This window comes from Pelecanus crispus, chromosome 1, assembly GCF_030463565.1.
Source record: "Pelecanus crispus isolate bPelCri1 chromosome 1, bPelCri1.pri, whole genome shotgun sequence".
Lineage (NCBI taxonomy): Eukaryota > Metazoa > Chordata > Aves > Pelecaniformes > Pelecanidae > Pelecanus > Pelecanus crispus.
In genome coordinates, this window is record NC_134643.1 from 58,043,919 (window position 1) to 58,065,879 (window position 21,961).

At 37.2% G+C, this 21,961-nt stretch overlaps 1 protein-coding gene across 7 annotated transcripts in view; it reads right to left on the reverse strand.

Moving 5' to 3' along the window:
* Window positions 1–21,961, reverse strand: part of TNRC6B (trinucleotide repeat containing adaptor 6B) — a 137,935-nt gene that overhangs the window by 104,215 nt on the left and 11,759 nt on the right. For 6 of the 7 annotated variants that reach the window (XM_075704563.1, XM_075704553.1, XM_075704537.1 and 3 more), the window contains exon 1: window positions 12,356–12,447. In XM_075704563.1, the coding sequence (XP_075560678.1) occupies window positions 12,356–12,409 (54 nt within the window). In that variant the 5' untranslated portion in view covers window positions 12,410–12,447. Of the gene's footprint in view, window positions 1–12,355; window positions 12,455–17,458; window positions 17,532–17,769; window positions 17,824–21,961 lie in introns of those variants that run through there. The other variant, XM_075704581.1, reaches the window with a different exon arrangement.

Sequence of the window (21,961 nt, forward strand, 5' to 3'; positions counted from 1 at the left end):
TCTCCTAGCCTACTCACTATTTTCTTGAAGTTTCTCATCAGCACCTAGATTGAGCATTTCCATGTTATTACCATCACGCAGTCCTAACTGGTTTTCCTGTTAGTAAAAAGAGAAGCGAGAACTTACTAACATAATCCAACTGCTAAATCACATATCACATTCAGTATTCCCTGCTAATCATTTTGAACGCTAACACACTTAGACCGCATATAATTACTTTTTAAAATCACTAATCTAATACCTATGTTTGGTATATGCAGCCTAATGGTACTTTAATTCCTGACTCAATTAAATGTTACAACATTAACTATGAATGCCAACACATTAACATATACCATCATTAAAGTGTGCCTCATCCTTATAGAACAATAGGACAGATTATCAATGGCAGCTCAATTAATCATTAAGAATAGAAAAGTTATGTAACTCAGAAAATGTAATTTATGTTTCACCTAAGTAAGCACCAAACCCACAGCAGTGGTTAAAAGAGTAGAAGTTTTGCTTCTACCTCCAACTGTCACTAATTAATCACCTGCACTTGCAGAAATAACCTATGGCCCATTTGCTATACAATTTTTTAAATGTTTATGTTATCTAATATTCTGTGAAATACACAGCAGCTTAACATGAATTAATCCCCTGCTAAGCTCAAAACAGATAGTTTTATGAGTATCATGAAAACAACAGTCACATTTTGGAAATGCTAAAAAGGTCAGGACCCCAGCAATATTTCATACCATATAGATAAGAAAGTTTACTTAAAAAAAATTTAAACCACATTACTTAGCTGCAAAGTATTTCAAATACAACAGGCCATATATATATATAAAAAATTCATCTGAATCTTGCTTTGAAGGCAATTTGAACTACCTAGTTGTTTGCAGCAAGATACTGTTTTGCCGGTAACACCTTCAACCACCAAAGATGTTTATGTCACTCAAGTTATGGTATGACAGGGTATCTAGGAATGCCATTTGAAAACTTCAACTCTGAAGCTGCCAAGGCAGCTTTGAATAATAGTTCAGCAATCTCAGACACAAAACACATAAAGCATTCTGAATATAAGCAAAAGCACTCTCCTTTTCCTGCACTATAGTTGATGATGCACTCCATCCATTTCTTAGTGTGTTTTGTACATACATAGTATGAATCCCAGAAAAATCTGAATTTAGTAAGACGAGTAATTCCCATCTTTTATTTAACTAACTTTCCGTATTATTCTTCAGCTAAAGATCATTAGCATTTCACAAGCCATGAATTCTTGCTAACTTCTGCAATTCTGAAAAAAACTTTTATACTTCTATAACAAACCTTTTTACACTTTCCATTTAGGGCAAAAATCTGACCCAAAAGCCCTTGAACAGTCCACACCCGACCACTACTTTGAACAGCCACTCACATGCAGCCCCATGACTCTAGCCAACTCATTTTACAGTTAATTTACTATTTATGGTGCAGACACACATGAACAAGTTATAGCAGTTTAAACTGACATCTGTAAGTGGCTGATATTTTGATATACACATTGTTAACCACCCTGACAGAGAAGAGAGAAAACATATTAACTGCTCTCTTTCACTTAGATTTGGAAAGAAGATGCATTGCCACAAAAGGGCAACAGGCACAAACAGCGAAAAGAATTTTTAATGGCTCAAGAAAACAGATGATAATCAGAATTACTGAAAACTAAATTACGCTTTTGCACTACGCATTCAATCACCTTCAGTGCCACAAATACTGTTTTCTGCTGTTTGTTAGGAGTGACTGAAAGTGACATAAACCAGGCACACACAAAGAGGTGCTGAAATTACTCTGCTTTAAGAGATCTGACCAGACAGGCAAGGAAGAGAAAGAACTAACTTTCTTTTCTGCGTTCACAGAAGAGAAATCTATTGTGTGGATTCTAAACACATAGAAACTGCCAGTGGCCCAGAAAGTTCCTGAGTAGCGAACAGCTGGAGACTGAGAGCAATTCTAAGTATATATTAACCCTGCTTTAAGCCTGTCTTTTGACTACTGTCAAAAAGGAAAAGAAATACAGGCTATTCACACTCACAGTATACAGCTACCTTCCAGTTTCTCCAGTTACCAGAATGTAAACCCAAATTCATTTTGGTCACAAGGGAGCCACTGACAATGCTGTTTGCTTGTGTAATTTTTCCAAATTTCTCAGTATTATTAAATTTGTTAGATATCTGACAGACAACCAAACCATTAAAACACCCACTCATCTCTGGGGCAGAACCTGGGCTTTTCTTGCTTGCATATATTGCAACTTGTCCTCAAACAAAAAAAACTCAAACCACCATGGGAATAAGTTACTTCTCTAGCAATCACACATGGAAACACCCATTGAAACCTACCAATATGATTTCAGAGTACTTCTATAACATCTCTTAGCAACCCAATTCCACACAGGCTTACTGCATCTGTAGACAGCTATTACATTCTCCCTTCTTCATAATACACCGTCTTGTCTTCTATTCAAATGTCTCAGCGAACAGACTTTAAACAAGTGACAGAAAATGTTGACATACTCTTAATGTTGCTTTTACCCTCAGGGAAACTGATATTGCACAATGCCTTTTTGCAGAGTTCAAATGTCCTTAGTTGTCCACACACTCTCTTATCTACTGTAATGATGAAGACGATCGCTACTATTTGTAGTGTCAAGAAGTCTTCTCCACAAACCCCATATCCACTTCTTCCGTACCCAATGAGAGAAGAAAAGTTTGAGGAACTGAAACAAATTCATACCTATCTAGTTCGCAAACTGAAATGAAATGGTCCTTGTAGGGTCATGCAAATGTTTGAAGTCTTGCAAATGTATGAAGTCAACAAGACCAGTGAGTTTTACACCTTTCAATGACTCAGCCAAACTAATCAGACTACAAATGATTTGGAAGCGTAAAGTAAGCTTTTACTGTCCATGGCTCAAACTTCTCCCCAGATACCTATCCCCTCAGCCTGCCATAAGATAGTAAGATTAAAAACATTTATCAATACTTTCACATCTACAAGATTTTGTTCTAAGTGGCTGATTACATAGAACTCTGTCACATTGACATGGACTACAACCACTGCCAATGACTCTGTAAAGCCAATACTGAATGGAGAGAGATCAAAAGGCAATATTCTGAAAAGGCAGCCACCCCTCAAATCGTGTGCAAATAGTACACCTGCATGAGAAGAGACACTTTGTAAGCAAAGCCACAAAGCAATATCCCTGACTGTGTCTCCAAAACCACAGTGGGACTATACTATGTCAGCTCTCAAATGCAGAACTGCTTTTTTAAAATTTTTTTTTAAGCAAATATTTGCTTTTTTGTCTGTTTTGCAAAGTATTATAAACTGCTGTAATCAACTGAAGAAGAGATGCTATTGGTTGAGGGAAAAAAAAACTAACAAGAAAACATTTATGAAAAAGAAAGAATCAGAGATGCACACCTGTTCACTGCAATGACATTCTACGCCATTACTTTTCCTCCACATGAACTGTACATATGAAAAGGCTGGGTCAAAGGACTGTATAATGACAGTTCTTACAGATCTCAAAGTCAATTTGGCAGATGATGGTATTTTCCAAGGGAAAGAAAAGACAACATTGTATTAACCTTCTCTTTTGTGCTTCAAAAGCACTTCAGGATATTCTGAGATTAGAGAACAGAAGAGAGTCATCTTTCAGTTTGGTATCTGTACTTCAGCATCTTCACTACAGGTACATAGGTTTCAAATGACTAATCCATCCTGCCTGTGTAGAAAACAGTATACCCAACTGGAAAAATCTTGCACTTGATCCTGAATTCTTTAAAAATGTCCAAGTAGGTAAGCTATCAACAGCATTCCTCTACAATAGTTCAAGCAGCACTGTCTGTTTAATTCCATGTTTTTTTGCAAAGCCCTCAACAATTTTACCTTGTTTAAAACTGCTGTTTTATAAAGCCAGTAGACCCTGATAACATACTGTACTGGTTTTGGCTGGGATAGAGTTAAATTTCTACAGTCGCTAGTATGGGGCTATGTTTTGGATTTGTGCTAAAAACAGTGTTGATAATACAGGGATGTTTTTCGTTATTGCTGAGCAGTGCTTACAGAGAGTCAAGGCCTTTTCTGCTCCTTAAAGCAGAGAAGTTGGGAGGGGACACAGCTGGGACAGCTGACCCCAAATGACCAAAAGGATATTCCATACCATATGACATCATGCTTCGCAATAAAACTGTGGCGAGGGTGTGGGTGGGGGGTGTGCGTGGAGGTTAGCAGGGGCTGCCATTGCTCAGGGACTGGCTGGGCATCCGTTGGTTGGTGGTGAGCAATTGTTTTCGTTTTGCACCACTTGTTTTTTCTTGGGTTTTATTTTCTTTTTTTTTTTCCTTTTTTTTTTTTTAAATTATTAAACTGTTTTTATCTCAACCCACACGCTTTCTCACTTTTACCCTTCTGATTCTCCCCCCATCTCACTGCGGGGGGAGTGAGTGAGCAGCTGTGTGGTGCTTAGTTGCTGGCTGGGGTTAAACCACACACTGTAATTACAGCTCTTTGCTACAATGCCTTGAAATTTTGAAATTCGAAGTTATAAACTCACAAGCGGGTGGGTTTTTTTCCCCATGTAGAAAGGTCCAACTGTGTAGTGTTTTGTAGGAAAGTGTGATTAGGTTCTTTTGTTGGCCACAGTGTTAAAGTTCAAGAGAAAAACTAACCCAAAATTTCTGTTCCCCTTGATGGAGTATGTTAATTTATTTTTAAAAACAAGAGGAGTATGCCATAACATTTTTACAAGCTTTAATAACATGTCATTAAAAGGGAGAACTACTTTATTAACTTAAGATTTAAAGTAATTTCATTCTTCACTGAGAGATTAATGGATTTTTTTTCTTTTTTAAAATACATGATATGCAAATATTTTGGTTTTGAAATTACTCTCCTAAGGAGTTGTAACATTTTCAGACTAGGAAAATGAAGCTAACAGACCATGATGAAGATGACATCAGTTTCTGTTGTGAAAAATTGTCTTTGTGCTCAGACCAGTTCTTAAGCTGCTACCTTTTGGGAGAAGTGTAAGATGTTTTGTTAGGCATAATACCTCTCTACTTCTAGAAGACTTTACAAGATACTTCATACAAAGACTCTAGGAACTTAGTATAGTTGTAGGTCAGCGTTAGAAAGACTGCTGCTCCTACAACTCACGTTCCAGAAAAACAATGGAAACATACCCTCTATATCAGGGAACAGAAATGTTGGAAACTCCACAAGTAACCCAACAGCAGACATCAAAAATTAATAAACTAATACATTAAAAAAATATGGCGAGTGATTTAAAAAACAAAACCCACACCTACTTTCCTGGACCCAATGGAGAGCCAACAGCCACATGAGTAAACTGAAACCTACTCTGACTTGTCAGGTATTCACAAGAAAGTACACTGAGGTTGAAAGTTCACCTCTTTGTAACAAGCCAAAATTTTCAAAAGTAGCAGGGATTCATACTGCAGAGAAACCACCAAGTCTGAAAGCACCACGTACCAGGCCAGTACTACACTGGGAAACAGCTTTTTTTAATTACAGTCACAAAGCATTTTGTTTATTTCATTACTGTATAGGCGTTCAGCCTGAATATTTTAAATTATTTAGTGCCATATGAATAGAAACCCAGTTCTGTATCACTAAGTAGTATTATAAGCTCCAGAGACACAGGCGTCAAGGTTTTGGATGCTGTATTAAGTTTGGCTACCCAACTAAGATTTTCTTTTTACTATATTAATTCTAAATCCCACACAATGAAAGCACCAGCCTAATGTTTGCACTACTGTCAGCATCAAGCAACATCCACTATCAAATACAGAGCATAACTTACCCATAAACGCAGTTGGTGGAACACTCGTGCTTTTAGGAAAGATACATCCTGACTGGCAACACTCCCTCCTAACAATGCTTCCTTCTGAGTCTTAAGCTTCTGTTTATAAAGACATGTAACTTAACAGATCAAATACAAATACTATTCAGGCAGACTTCGGTTTCTTTATTCTCAACATATATGAAATAAAAGCAAGAGCATAGATACTTGAGTAAGTATCATGTCTTTTTTAACTTTTTCATCACCTTTGTGTGAATGCTTCGGGATAAAAAAAACAGACACAAAAAAACCTCTAGCCAGTGCCAACAGAGTTCTGAAGAGTGATTTAAACAGAAGGCAAATGCTCCTTCACAATTGGACACCAAGAGGCAAGAAAAGTAAGAATTAACCGGAATGAGAACAGGCAAGCAATAATGTAAGGGAAAGATTCATGTTGACAGATAAGAACAGGGCGGCAACTTGAAAGGAAATAAAACAAGGATTAACAGGTAACCTCAAGACAGCTTGATAAGTGGCACTGGACAGTGAGACTGAACAACAGGACAAGCCTCAATGTTTGTGTCACTGGTTGTGAAAAAGCCACTGGAGTATGGAAAAGTAGCTAATTTCCAGACTACCTATTCAGTTCAATAATAATTTCTATAAATACTAATGAAAACTTTGAATAAAAATACATTTATCTAACACCATACAGGACAGAATCTTTTCCCTTTTCCTGTACTTACTAGGTGTTGAGCATTATTACAAATCCTGTGCAGCCACATTTTTCATCAAAATTTCATGTACCTAGATTTTTCTCATACAAAGCATTAAAAGGGCAAAACTAGCCATTGTTCCTCCTTTCCCTTCTACAATACTGAATCAAAACCACGATTCATAAATACCTTTCTATAAATTACTTAGGTCAAAGTCCCTTCCTCCCTGCAAATTCATAGCTTTTTACTTTGACAATGAAGGAACGACAAGGAGGGGAGGGGGAAATTTTAGCATTTGATAGGAAAATTTTAATTGCATTTTTTGAGAAATAAGTTTGCAACTTAACCTCAAAACTCCTGCCAATATTGAAAGAAATCTAAAAATACTTCAAATCGGGCATAAAATTTGAGCTTCCTCCTGCAATATTTTACAGCAAAGAAACAACTGAGAAACAAAGTTTAAGTGTTGTCTGTGCAGTAATCCTTAACAGATGGGTGAAAACAGCTGAAAAGAAATCAGCCACAAACAACAAGCTCAGTGCTTGTTGATATTTTCAGAGTACCAAGGCTGTTAATGGTAAAAGCCTAGTAATTATTAGTGGCAAATTAACTACCACAAAATATAATTAGAAAAATAAAATAAAACCATAATCCAAAGAACAGTAGAGGGTGCGGGGTTCCAAGTAGAAATGCTGTTTTTTCTTTTTTCCTTTTTGTGTATGTGTGTGTGTGTGTGAAGGGAGGAAAAGAGAAACCAGACACCCTGTCCCCCAACTATTTCATAAAGTGAAAGGATACTTTGCTGTATGATATTCACCAGCAGATCAGATGGATAAAATAGACCCAATATTCCTGTCAAATAAGACTTCTACATCTGCCAAAAATAACTGCATTTTTAAAAACTCTATGCTCATTTGAAAAAGCTTACTTCTGTACAGGTTGTTTTCCCTCTTTATGGGGCTAGTATTAGATAATTACTGGAATCAAGAGCATGCTATGGACAGGTGCCAGCTGTCTTTACCATGTTGATGCCATTTTAACAGAAAGAGTATTTTCTGACAGTCTGACAAGGGAGAAACTGTGAGATCAAACAACAGAACTAGTTAAGATGAAAAGCCCTGGCAACAAAACTACCAAGACAGTAAGTTTCTCCAAAAGCAGCCTATGGGGCGGACGGAAAGAGCATGTGCAAAACCTACTCTTTGCTGGAAAGCAATCCAATGACAAAAGGATACGCTGCCAAAAAAATAAAGGGAAGAATTGTAGAAACTTCCCAGGTATGCAAAGTTGAGAAGAACAAGAGCACAACTCAACTACCATAATATTTAAAAAAAAAAAAAATTACAAAATGAAATAAAAATGTATGCATTAATAACAGTGGGGGAAGCAAACACTAAAGTGAGGACTGAGTCCATCAGTAACTTTCCTTAAGCTTAATTACCAATAAGTTGCCACTGAATTTCTGTCATCCATTTCAAGAGTGGCAAAGGCAAGCACAAAGGCCAACTTTTGTAGCAGTGCCACCAGGTTGACACGAGTCAAGCAAGACTATCACTCTTCATGATGCCTGACTGCAGGGATTAAATTTTCTAATCACACCTCACGTAATGTTAATTAGTTCGAAGCACATAAATATTTAGTCTTTAAAGTGACCTGCTCAGGTCTACATGACACACATTTTTTTTTCTTTTTAAAAAACAAAGAAATCTCCTTTTCTCTTCAACGCTTGGTCTTGATCTCTCAGAACACTATATAGTCTAGGATGCCAGAAAACCTGAAACAGTTATAGAACCAAACCAGTTCACAAGGAATAAAGCATGATACATAATTTGTTTTTCACCGTATGATAGTGTTCATGTATAACTTTTTAGGTTATTTTCAGACTGGCACCATAAGAAAGTTAATTCTTGCAGTACCCAAATCTTTGTATCCTGATGTTCATGGTATCTCCATGAAAGATGATTTTGATGTCATCCCTTACACCCCAGAATACTTCATTCAAGTATACCTCAATCTACAATAAATTTGCTTCCTGAAATTATGCCCTTGTGATTCCAGAAGAGAAGTACCAATGCTTCTTAGTGTTTAGGACTGCTGATAGCATTAACATACTGCCTCTTCTCATGCTACTGGGCAAGAATAAAAAGCAAAGTGAGTGACATCTTTTCTATCAATTAAACGTTCTTTAAGCGAAGACTTTGGAAACAAATATTGATAACTGGTGATGGGATCTGCAGTCTCCGGTAACTGAGACTATTATTCTAATCACTGCTTATCCTGCAATATGTATCAACAGGAATCCCTCTTGCTTTGTTGTTTTGTGGATTCAGAAGAGTCAGTTATTAACACTCTGAGATACAGAGCTTCATGTAGTGAGCCTTACTCTTTACAAAGATAAATTATGAGCATGTCTTTCCATAGTGATAAATAAAGACAAAACACTTTGATAACAACATAAGAGAGATATCTCTAGAAGTTAGTGTATTTCCTTTCTTTCCCTCAAGTTCAATGCATACTTATGGAAAACAAGGCAGAACAATTTTCAACTTGAGAAGAGCTTAAGACAGCATCAGAAGTGGTTGTTAGGTGACATTTTGGCAAAGACCCTTCTTGGCAAAATATAACACGGCATGGAAGGTATTCGGCTATGGAGTCTAAAGACAATTTTCCATGTCTGCTTGTTCAAGTGCTTTTCAATTTAAATTCAGGTGAAGTGGTAACAGGAACATGCTGCTAAGGGCCCAAATGTAGGTTTCCCACTTCTTGTCAAGACCAAAACTGAGTAAGAGAGAAATTCTGAACTGTGGGGAAGTACCCCCCAGACCCCTGAGCATCTTGCATTCTGAAAAGCAAAAAAAAGATCAAGCACAATCACAGCAAGGCCATTTACTACTCAACAGAAAGGCTTCAAGTGTAGCCGATATCAAGGTATTCTAGCATGTAGGCCTGGGCCTTTGTCTTTTGAACATGAAGTGCTTTTAAACTTATATTTTATGTTTGCATCTTAAGATACAAACAAAAGGGTATAAAAATAAATTCTACAGTATTTTCCTCCACCTTTTGCAACAATAGCTTTAATACTGTTGTTGAAGTCCTACAAGACTGAAGAAATAATTTCAAGACAAAAAGCTTGCCCACTCTTATTCCATAGTTATTCTGAGGCAGCCAATAGAAGATGCTACAAATCACCACAAACAGTAATTTCATTCTTTGCATCACGTGCAAAAATCTTTTTGGCTAGAAATGAGTTATTCAGAACAAAGGCTAAGAATGGAGCCTTAATCTGATGTCATATATGATATAATCAAACTTACCGTCACTAAAGTAGCTGGAATGTGCTTAATCAGCATTTACTAATCTCATAAGACCTAAGAGCTGCAGGCTCAACTTCTACAATGTTTAAGAGAAGAGCTTCAAATGAGCTGCTAATACATGAAATGTTCCAAGTCCTTCTTAAACATTCATAGGAAATAAAATGCTAGAAGATGACTCCTTAGATATCATTGACAGGCTCAAAACATAATTACTAGTGAAGGCAAAAGACAGGTAAATTATGGTATTTGAGAACAGAGCATAAACTGAGTGAGGTCCAAAAGGATTGCTGGTACTTAAATACAGGTATAAAAAAACACCTAGAAAAACACAGAAGAAAAGATGTACTGATCTGACAACAATAATTATATATTTAGCTTTTATTAACAGATTAGTGTTTTGGAATAGGTAAAAGGGGAGAAACGAAAGGTCCAAATAAAATATGAACGAATAGGTAGTTACACTAGTGTCTTTGAAGCACAAAGCAGCTTCTTCAAAAAACCTCATGTCATCAGCAGGGGGGAGGAAGAAGTCCCGACAAAAGGAAAAACACCTGAACTATATTACTGAAGTCTTAAAAAAATATTTCTTAGAAAAACGTATGTGTATGAAAATGGCTCACTAGATCATGTAAACATTTGTAAATTAAGGACATCATTTTAATGATACAAGACAATATAGTGGAATATACTTTGCCTAAATTTTTCTAGGACAAATCCTTCAATTGTTATGGCTATAAAACTCTCCTGAGACCAGGAAAGAGAGGATAATCATTTACAGACTAAAGAAACACAGAAAAATATACTTCAGTGAGTAGTCCTGTACATTACAGGATGGGGAGAAGGACTAGATGTAGTCATGAGTCTTTTTTGCTTAATATATACTGATCCCATATAGCTTTTTAATAACACTGAATACCAGATGTACGATTCCGAATCTCCCATGTTCTCTAAATGACAATCGTTTCAAAGCAATACTGCATACACACTTAGGTATTCAAAGTCAGTCTAAAAGATTTCTTTTGAAATTTAAGCTCACTAAATTTTTTGAACACCTAATGCTGGCATAGAGATACAATCTTCACCATTATGCCCAGAATTAAGAGTGCCAAAGAAAAGCATACTTTTCATTGGAGGAAAAGAGTAAGTTTCACAAGACAGTTACTTCAATCTACTTCCTGCCATACAGACAAAAAAAAAAATGAAAGCTATGTATCCATATATATACACACATACATACAGGCACCTTTGTGTATATACATAAATATGTACACACACACAGATTCTGTTTAGTGAAAGGTAAGTACCAGTAACCATGCTAATAACATCAGTAATTAATTGCACCACGATGTTTCCTCTCACATGTCTATCCCCCAGTGAACCTTGTAATCACATCCTTGTCAAGAGATGCATTCAATACCCTGAATGGCTGCAGGTACATCCACTGATGTGTTTTCATTTTTCAGCTCCTAATCTAGTGGGCCTTCCTTCAAAGCTATTTAAAATTAACACAACTCCTAAAGTACATGCAGGACAATTGCCAAATCCTTTCTCTAATAATTAATCACCTCCTAACTTGATGCCTACAGCTTAAAAAAATGTTTTGTTCTATTAGAGCATAAAACGATGAGAACATCTCAAAAAAGCTCCAGCTAGAAAACAACAAATTTTAATTTTAGTGCTCTAGTTTTTTGCTTTTTCAGCCAGTCTCTTACACAAAACTACAAGGAAGCTAACAACGAATCAGATTTTTGTGAAATTTAGGAGCCATATTTTAAACACAGATCAGTTTCAAAGTTAACACTAACTCACTGAGATAGTCAGGATTATAAAATAAATTTATAAACCTATTGAAGAATATGCTAATCACTATGTCATTATGCAAACCAAAGTAATTCGTGATTCAGCATCTGCATCTTCAGGAAGTAAGCAAAAAGCAGGACACAACCAACGTTATATTCAACAGCACAGTTTACAGCCTCTTGTCCCAACAAGGTATGTTGAGAATCAGAGGTACCTTTAAAAGCAACGTACTATTCAGTCTCACAACAAAGCACATGCTGGCAAGTACAAGGAACAAGAAGCAGAACACCTTGAATAGATCAGTCAGAAATCCACAAACACTGACACCTGCACCGAAGGGCCCACATGACGAATTCTTTAAGTCAGTTGAGAGGGTGGGTAGGACAGAAAGCTCAACAAAACCTTCCAGTTCTAACAAATGGAATACAATCAAGGTTAGTACTTCTTTACAAGAGTTTCCTCTTTCCTTCCTGGGAGTGCCCAAAGACACGTTCCAATCCTTAGTAGATGGCAAAAAAGCCATCTTTCTAAAGGCCTTTAAAAACTTTATTTTTTAAATATCTCCAGGGTAATAAATATGATTTACTTGCATGCAGGTATTTACTAAAAATACCACTAGCAGTCAATGTTCATGCCATGTCTCCCCCATTTCAGCCAAGCAAGCTCTTGTTCCTCCAAAACACAGTGGCATTTACCTCACTGACCTTGGGACTGCCTTCCTCCAGTATTTCTCCCTCATCAGTTTGCATGGGAACAGGATCTGTGCAAAGCTCTGCAGAAATGCAAAATACTGCCTAAAAGATAAAAAAGAAAGATATATTTTAAAATCAATTATTTTTCTGCCTTTAACAGTGTTATGCAAGATTGAGGTGCACATAAATAACAATTCTAGGCTATGACCTTTAATGTTACCATTCTGTACATATTTGCTGCATTTATGTTTTACACAAACAAGACAACTGTTATTCAGGATAAGACATAACTCTACTTAATTAAGAGAAAAAAAAGCACCTAACAGGAATATATTTTCTTTTTAATTTTAAAACATGTCATTGCTGAGTATTTAAAGTATTCATTGTGTTCACTCATTAAAGCTACAGTCAGTAAGGAATAATCACACAAACTAGAGCTGAGCAATTCTTACTTACTGGGAAGTAGCTTTTGTGCAAATATAAGCTTCACAGATTTGGCTTACAGACAATCTAAAGGTTAATAGTTTGAAAAATTGTTAGACTTCCAGTGATCCCACAGTACCTCTGAATTCTTACTTTAGGGAATTTTTCCTTTACATCATTTTAGAAATAAATACATTCTAGTCTCTAAATGGTTTAGGGAACTGATAAAGTAATTCATCTTTAGGTCAACATTTCCAATCTAACCCACATCAACAGCTCCCAGCGTTTCCAATATTCAACGCTACTTGGTAACTTATTTTTAAATTTGTTTGACAGTGTCAGTACAGTTCCAACTGAACAAAATCTACACCCCCAACTCCATTCCTAGAATTGTGAAGTAACTTATGGAAGAATGCAATACAGTTAGGGAGACTTTGGTTACAAAGATTAGAATGTCTTCTACTCCAGAGGATGAGCCATCCTTCAGAGGTAATAGATCAAATTAATCAATTTAGGAGATCAAACACACCAGCATAAATTCAGCAGGAATCTCTCACTCTCAAAATGCAAGGTGTAAGCTGTCAGCAGATCTATATAACATTCCAGGTATGTGGAAAGTAAGGGCTTACATTGAGTTAAAAACTCTCTCTTAAAGCCAAGAGCTGTTGGCCTTTAGCAGCTGTCCCTCTCAAGATGCTGTAATTCTTCAACTGCACCAACATTTAAAATCCATTTAAAGGCTCTCCACTTAATTTTTGCACCTCAGCTACAGAGCTGCTGACTCTACTGTCACCTTCACAGCAGCGATTCCAAGCCTGGAAACTGACAACTTTGGGAGTGCAAACAGTAATGAGGTCAAAAAGAGAAAGCTTGGAAATTGTTCATCTAGATGCACCTCCTTGATTTCAAGGTTAAAGCCTGTTCATAAGGTAAGGCTGTCTGCACTGCCAACATCATCTGTATGTTGTGCACAGGTAGACAACATCTATCATGGCTAGTAAGCTGACATAAGGAATGAAGAATATGTTCTACAAACATAAAAGGCCTGAAGCTACAAAATGTTACATACAACTTATTAAATCTTATAACCAACAAGCTGTTATGTTCAGTAATTTCATATATTCTCATGCAAAGCATGAGAGCTGTAAAGACTTACAGCATAGTAATTCCCTTTTCTGGGGAAAGAGGAATGAGGATAAAGCAGAACTCTCACCCATATGCTCACAAATTTTCTGCTTGCAGCATATAATCAAAAATCATAGGTATCAAATGCTTAAGCAAGACTTGTATCATGCACCTGTGCCAAGATCCTCCTGCATAGAACAAGTATTTCTCACTGCCAGGCTATCTTCTGTTCTGCAGCAGAAGGGGAGGAGGACAGGCCATCCAGTCCCTGTCCATGGTACTTCACCACACTGAGTTTCTGAAACACACTCCAGAGCTTCTGGAGCTGGGAGTTTCTGAGCATGATTTTTGCAATATCAGATTCAAGTAATTGGGAAGCTCCACAGATTGTTAGACAGGTACTCTGATGTCTAACGGCCAAAACAGCTTTGGCCAGAAGGATTGCTGCGGCACTGAATTGGCTTCAAATCGGAGAAACAAGCAAGATTGAACTTGAGATACAGAAGCATTAAAAAAAGCTTATAAAATAAAACAAGACCAGTCAAGTCAGGCCAAGACCACTGCAAGGACAGGTCACTGTTCATTCAGAGTGCTGGAAGAACTCAAATATGAACCTCTGAAAAACTGCCATGTTTATCTTCTGAGATATCCCTCACTACCAGAGTAGTGGAAAGTGGCAATATTTGACACCAGCTTTTATATATTACTCCTGGAAGAAGACAAAAAAACTACCAACCAGTGCATCTCAAAAGACAAAAAAAAGCCAGTGGAACTAGGAAATAAAAAAAAAAAAAAAAAAGGAAAGCTACAAGAACAAAGATAAGCAAGCTCTTCCACACATGACAGATTAAATACACCAGAACTATCCATAGCTCAGAGATCAGAATAGGAAATAGAAAAGCAGAGAGAAATCTATAAAAAAGCAAATGTAATGGAAAAGGAAAAGAGAGTTTATTCACTCACTCTTCATTTGTCCCGTAATTCATGTTTTATCAGCTTTAATGTTAAAAACATGTATCATACTATTTCATACAATGCTCAGAGTGAACTCATGTGGGATGGCAAGAAGGTGGAAGTTTTAAAAGGCTCTGTAATTTACTGGAAAAATTCACAAGGGGAAAAGAAAATCCACCAAAAAAATCTTGCAACTGGTGTAGGAAGACGCTAAGCCACAGACTGCAAGAGGTGTTACAAGAGGAAGTTTTGCTGAACGCTACCCTTCTATTGTATTTTTCCCCATTGCATTTGCTTCTGGCTTCTTCCAGGGGACAAAACATCAGGCAACAAACTACGAGCCCAATTCAATACTATCATTTTTATGTTCTTTCTGCATACGTGAATCCTTGATTCCCATGGTCACTGGCACAAGAGTGCTGCATTTCAAGTTCATCTATTGCCTAAAGCAGGCATTTGGGGATTCCTGAATCCATAGGAAACTACCTCTGTGGCAGACTTTTCTAACAGTTATTTACAACTGAGGATGACTTCTCAGCCAACAAAGTGACTACTTAGTGCCAGCATGTGAAGAAATAACATAATTATTCCATGTTGTTGACACCACCTCTTCAGCTCACGAGCTTCTGAGCAGAGGGCTGAAGGTCACACATAGGGTAATTTATTTTCTATGCAGAGGATAGACAGGCAATCAGAGTTTGTACTAGCATCTTATAGGATTGGAAAAGGCCAAATGCCAAATGGCATTTATTTACTTATTTCCAATATTTATGTGATATGCCAGGTTCCGAGGAGATAAAAATACATAGTTTATAGACAGTCCATTTAGATATTCAGATCCAACATCTATCAAAGTCACTCTTGGAAAAGGTCAAAAGATAATTCTCCTCTTCCATTCTTGCATATACCCACCAAAACTACTTCAGATGGGACTGAAATCCTCCAATCTTTTTACTCACCTGGTATCTTCTAGAAAAATTAACCAACTTCAGCTTGAGTGAGGACTCCAAGGAAGGTCTGACAACTAGCAATGCACAGGTATGTTCACATATGATGTAGAAGATGCATGTCTAAAGTTAGGACCAATTTTTATTTAACTCTTTAAAATGTCATACAGTGATGAGAATCTATTCTTGAAGGTAAAAACACTGACTAATATGAACTAGCTGCAGTTCTTACGAACTTTAATGCCTACTACAATATCGTCCTAACAATATGGCTTTGAGACATCCGGTTTGGTATTTAGCCCTATTTATGTTCCATTGCTTTCTGCAGCAAAGATGTACACATTTCATTCAGTGGGATCAGGATGATGGATGCAGCTACCAGTCATAAGTTCAGTGTAAACACAACAGTGCCTTATGGATACTATCTCTTCATTACTACATTCTAGCATGCTCTGGCAAGTAAAACCTGAGCCAAATTTCCATATACTTATAAATCCCTGAAGATCAATACCAGTGAACAGGGTCCTTCCTCAGGCCTCATTTTCCCCCAGGTAGAAAGATCCACCATTCAGAAACACAAGGTCCTTATTAGCAAGAGAGAGATGGAATCCAAATGTCTTCAAATTTGCTGTTCATCAAACAGGCACCACTGAAACTAAGCATCTTATCTAATACATGGGCCTTTCAAACAGCAATGCTTTTTTTGCGGATTGCCAGCAGCAATCAAGTATGGACCAAACGGGAGAACTGTTCTTCATTTGATATAGAAGAAAAAATTATTTCAAGCTTCTGAAGAGTGCAGCTGCAAGAGATGTATTTATTAATGTAAAACCAATTGCGGTTCCTGTGAATTCCAAAGACTAAATTGGATACGGCCCACTGGAAAACCCTTGAAGGACGCTAAGGCTGTGCTATCTGTCACCATTACAGACAGTGAGCAGAAACTGAAGGTAGGTCCCAAACTCTCTCACAAGAGCACAAAGGCACACAAGTGTTCTTTAAAGATGGTGATCTTGTATACATGGCATACTTGAAAAAAAGCAGTTAGAAGGCAGCAGGACTGTGCTGAACCACGTCTTAAATGAGACTCTGCTTATTTGACACAATTGTATTGATACAAGATTGCAATCATTAGTCTCTATCTAGCTACACAGACAAAAATGTTCATTTTTAACAGATGGTCTAGCCATATTAAATGTAACTGCTACAGCTTTACATTACATTGAGTTTGTTAAGAATATACAAAAGCAACATAAAATTTAACATATGGAGAAAGAACAGAATACTTTTTGTCACTTTAAATGCAAATTGAGAGGTACTGAGATGAAAGCAAGAGCGTCCAGAAGATAAACAAAACTTGAATGCAGCTTCATTGCTTGTAGGATCTAATCACTAACCGATTCCAGTGACTTTAAAATCTCATTATAAATTAATCAATTTTCAAAGAAAACTATCATACGTGTGAACTTTAGCTGACAAAAACAAATCGCATCAGGCAGTTACAGAAAAAACTTCACACCCAAACCCACAGGAAATAACACACTAGAAAGTACATGAAAGCAGCAACATAGCCTATAGTTGGTTAAGAACTAGTATAGGCTAATATTCTCACCTCCAACATTCAAGAACGCAATACTGAACTTTGGTTGATTTTTACCTTTGACAGTTTCCAAGGGCTGCCAAAGCCCACAAGGATCCGTCCTGGCTACATTCAGTGCAAAAACGAAACCCTAAAAGGAGACAAAAAAAATTTAAAAGGTCAGCCAACTGTGGGCATTACTAGATTAAAAAAAACATATAAAACCAAAAGTCAATTGTCTCCGAAGCTCAGCAACTCTTACTCCCAAAACATTTAGAAAAAGCCATATTCATCTTGATAAAATCATGTAGGGTAAACAAAAAATTTTAATTGCAAAAGAAGCAATACAGCTCCCTCTCCCTTCCCCCCTCACTTAAGGAGAAAAGTACCTTTCTCCTCACTATTCTTCCACTTCAACTGCCACCCCAGTCCAGGAAATTGTTCTTCAAAGGCAAGAAATTCACATATCACAAAAAGCATTTACTTGCTGAGCCTTAGGCTCAACTTTATGTTCAAGTTTTATCAAATTTAGGCTTTTACAGAATAAAGTTGCACCACTGTTGGAAATGCATCTTTAACTACTTCAGAGAAAACGTTAAAAACATAATACTGTTTATTGCTTATGCATACTTATTACTCACCCATCACCACACAACTTAGACCAACAATCAGTTTTGAGGAAAAAAAAGAATCCTTATACTGTGACCCAGCAAACTATTTAAGAGGTATCTTATACCTGTATCTGTATTATTTAGTCTGCTGGCTGATTAGCTTGCTCTGAAGCTTCACTACATACTATAGATACAGGCCTGACACTGAAGTCTAACAATGTACCTTGCATAGTTCTGCATGACAGAAACCTCAAACTGATATTGAGCAGGAAATTCCCCTTCCCAGGATTTACTGTCACTATCACAGTTTCTGTAAGCTTTGCCACTGGAACCACTTGAAAAAGAAGGGCTAACATTTCCTCAAAGGTATAACAGCAATACCTCCTAAAATTAATGCCATCATTTAAACTAGGCATTGTAGATTTTATTCATGCCAGAAAGTGTTATTTGTTTGGCAGCAAGATACATCTTTTTTATTATTAATCATATTATCCTTTTCACAACAGTTTTTAACTACTTACTATGTATAGGTACAAAACTGAAATGTTCCTTTTTCATCTACAAATTAACATGCAGTCAAAGCACTATCAAAGCAGATGTGCAACATGCTCAGTCTTCTCAATCACTCTGAAGTAGTTTTCCAAGTGAAAAATTTACGTTAAAAATCTACATCATCACCTTAATATTATGATGTCCCAAAAGTATTAGCAACCTTGGAGTCCACACCCAAATTGAGAATGCTTTTACCAGGCAAGGCATTTTAAATCATTGTTAGAAACTAAGGCTCTGGAGACAGAAGTCTAATAAGACTCAAACTCTTGATTACTTCTACAATAAGTGAATGGATACTCTGAAATGAGTAAGAAGCCATAACATTTACCACTTCCTCCAGTGAAAAAAATAAGCACTGCTTTCATCCTAGCGAACTAAGTAAAGCAAGTTGCATTTACCTGGCTTCACTAGACAGCAGGAGATTAAGGAAATGCTTCTACTACTGAAATATACTGAAACTAATATGTGGAGGTAAGAGTAACCCACTCTGTTGTCTGCATGTTTTCAATTTTCCCTATTAATTTCCAAAACTATAGAAAAAAATGAAAAATTGATTCCTTGACTGAATGTTAAACTATCATCCATCTCCTTTAAAACATCTCAGAAATATCCAGCCATGCCATTTAATACACTATTATTAATCTACACAGTCAAGTACACAATACTTTATAGGTGGAGTCAAAGGCTCTTACTGACTTAGCAGTGTTATCATGCGTTTCTGACACGTACCACCACCCAATGAGAGTATCAGCCAAAAAGCAAGACTGACAAAGTGTCTGTGCAGTTTGTGACAGCATAGGATCTGAAGTTGGAGTAGCAAATACTGCAGAAGCTGGCCAAAAACCAGCCTTTCCCAGAAAGGGGTTGTTGCAGGCTGGATACTGAAATACCATAGCATTAGTATCTAGCAAAAGCATTCGAAGTTCCAGCCAAACCACCACATGCTTCTAGACCACTAATGTCTCCATGGGAAAAAGAGAGAACTGCTACTAATTATGCCAATAATCTGTCTTATCTCATTACAGAATCTTACTCATGAAGGGGAGTATGGATTCCTATCCCTAATTGAAAAAAGCCTCTCATCAGTACCTAACTTTTAATAGATATAAGACAAGAAAAGACTGATTGTCCTCTTCCTGTTACTCTGACAAATTTAGGCCTATGTTTCTAGAGCAGTAACAATGTTAATTAGCAAAGTCAAAGTGGCACAAGAGAGTAGAATCCAGCGAAAACAGTTTCGGTTAAAGACAGAAAGTGAGGGGTAGCTGAGTAGGACTGCAAAGATGTTAAAGCAAGGAGAATCTCGGTGTCTATCACAGTCAGAATAGAATTTAAATCTCATGCATACAACTTCTCCTAATTCAAATCCTCAGAGTAAGTATCTACTTCTGCCTACAGCCAGGGCTTTAGGATGCATCAACCCGCATGTCCAGACTGCATAGGAAAAATTTTAGCCAGGAAAGCAGGCAGCTTGATTAGGTAACCAGAGGGGAGAAAAAGGAAAAAACAAACAAACAAAAAACCCCACCCACAATTTATGCACCATTCTTCTGACAGGACAAAGGGAGGGGGACCTCCCCCTTCCCTCCAAGAACTGTGACAGTTCATAACCAAGTATTAATCAGCTAACTACAACATTTACTTATTAATTCAGGCACCCAGACACACTGAAAGATCAGACTCAGTCTCTATTATCTTGCCATAGCAGGAACAATTCATTATACCTACATACTCCTGGCTTAATATATTAAGTCCTGACCCAACAGACTAGAACCGTATGCCTGTACAATGTAACACACAGATATTCTGTATGTATTTCTAGTTCAAATATAGTCAAGTGCAGCAGTTTGCTTAGCTGGGTTAGGGAATCTATGAAGCAGCAGAATACGTTGTGCAGTCAGGACGCCTAGACAAGCTTTTTTTCTCAAGTATTTTTTAGGGTGCTCCACGGCTTCCCACATTTGCGCACCAAGTTGTTTACTTACAGCAAATACCCCCGTTCTGGTCACCTCACATAAGCTGCCTCTGTAGGAACACCAGAACATTCCAGGTGCACAGAACTGAAAGGAACAGGCTGCCATCAGGAAAATGTTTTCTTCAAATTCTCCCCCTCAACCTCCCATCCAAATCTGGAGAAACGGTAAACACTGGTAGCATGTGTGACAGAATTTCTTACTGACTATGAGATACAACAGAACAGTAGGAAGCTCTAAAAATATAATTTCTATTCACAACTGGGAAAAAACATGGGGTGAAACTGGTTTATTTTTGGATAAGAACTGAGAACACACACAAGTGTGTTCAAGGAAAGTGATTATGCAATCCTACAATAACTCCTGAATATTAAATATTATGTGTAAAAATGAATCCCATTACCTACCAATTGTCGGGTTTAATCCCATTTTGAAAAAATAACATAGCAGCAGCCCTGAACTGGCTAACACTCAAGCCCATTTCAAATCATTCAGGATCTACCACCCTGTCTTAACCACAGCTAGAATTAAATACTTCAATTTTGGTTTTGCAAAACATAACCAACTTCCAGGAATGAGAAGAGGTCCAGAAGTATGGGTTTACCACTATACATCCAAGTTAACATCACTAAAATCTAAATTATTCCAGTTACCATTATTCAGGCACCATAAAAGAAAGGTTTGTTGTGAAGGTAACCAACAAGTGGCATGTTTCTAAATTCACTGCATCATCTTGTTGGCTACTGCTCATGCTTAATGTATTATCTAGTGACAAACTGTTCCTGTCATTGGACTAGCTGCCATAAACTGAATATTTTTTCCTGAGCTTCTAGCATTAACTAACAGCTTTCTGAGCATGATTTCCATTCAAACAGTGCATTTGGAGACAAAAGGGGGTCTTTGCAGCCACTGTGGTTTAACTGTCCCTTTGCTAAGTGGGTAAATATTTGACAGCAGCAAATTTTATTTTTAAACTTAGTTCTGACTTATGTTGTGGAATGATTCTGATAAAGCAACCAAGAGCTCACTCTCTGCTCAAAAGGCCTCAAGCTGTCTAAAAACATCACCTCACAAAAAACAGCTGCTGACGTAACTACACAAAAACATTATATACCCAATTAAGATATTGGGAAGTTGGGTTAATGTCATTCGTGACTTCAAAACAATCCAGAAATACTTAATGTTTTTTCACCTACAGCACACTGGCACTGTAACAGTCATGATTTAGTATAAAAATTATCGAGGACAATCCAGGTCTCACTGTGGTAGTCCTTCTCCACTTCACTTTTCAAGACTGAAGAGGGAAACGTAACTTGTAATCAACTAGGTACAATTCAGTAGGGGAAGGAGAGATACTACTGGTGCTTGAGAGAGGATTTACAACCTTTCTTTCACATTGTTTAGAGCCATCTCTTTCCATTAGTTAGGTGGAAGGAAATTCAGGA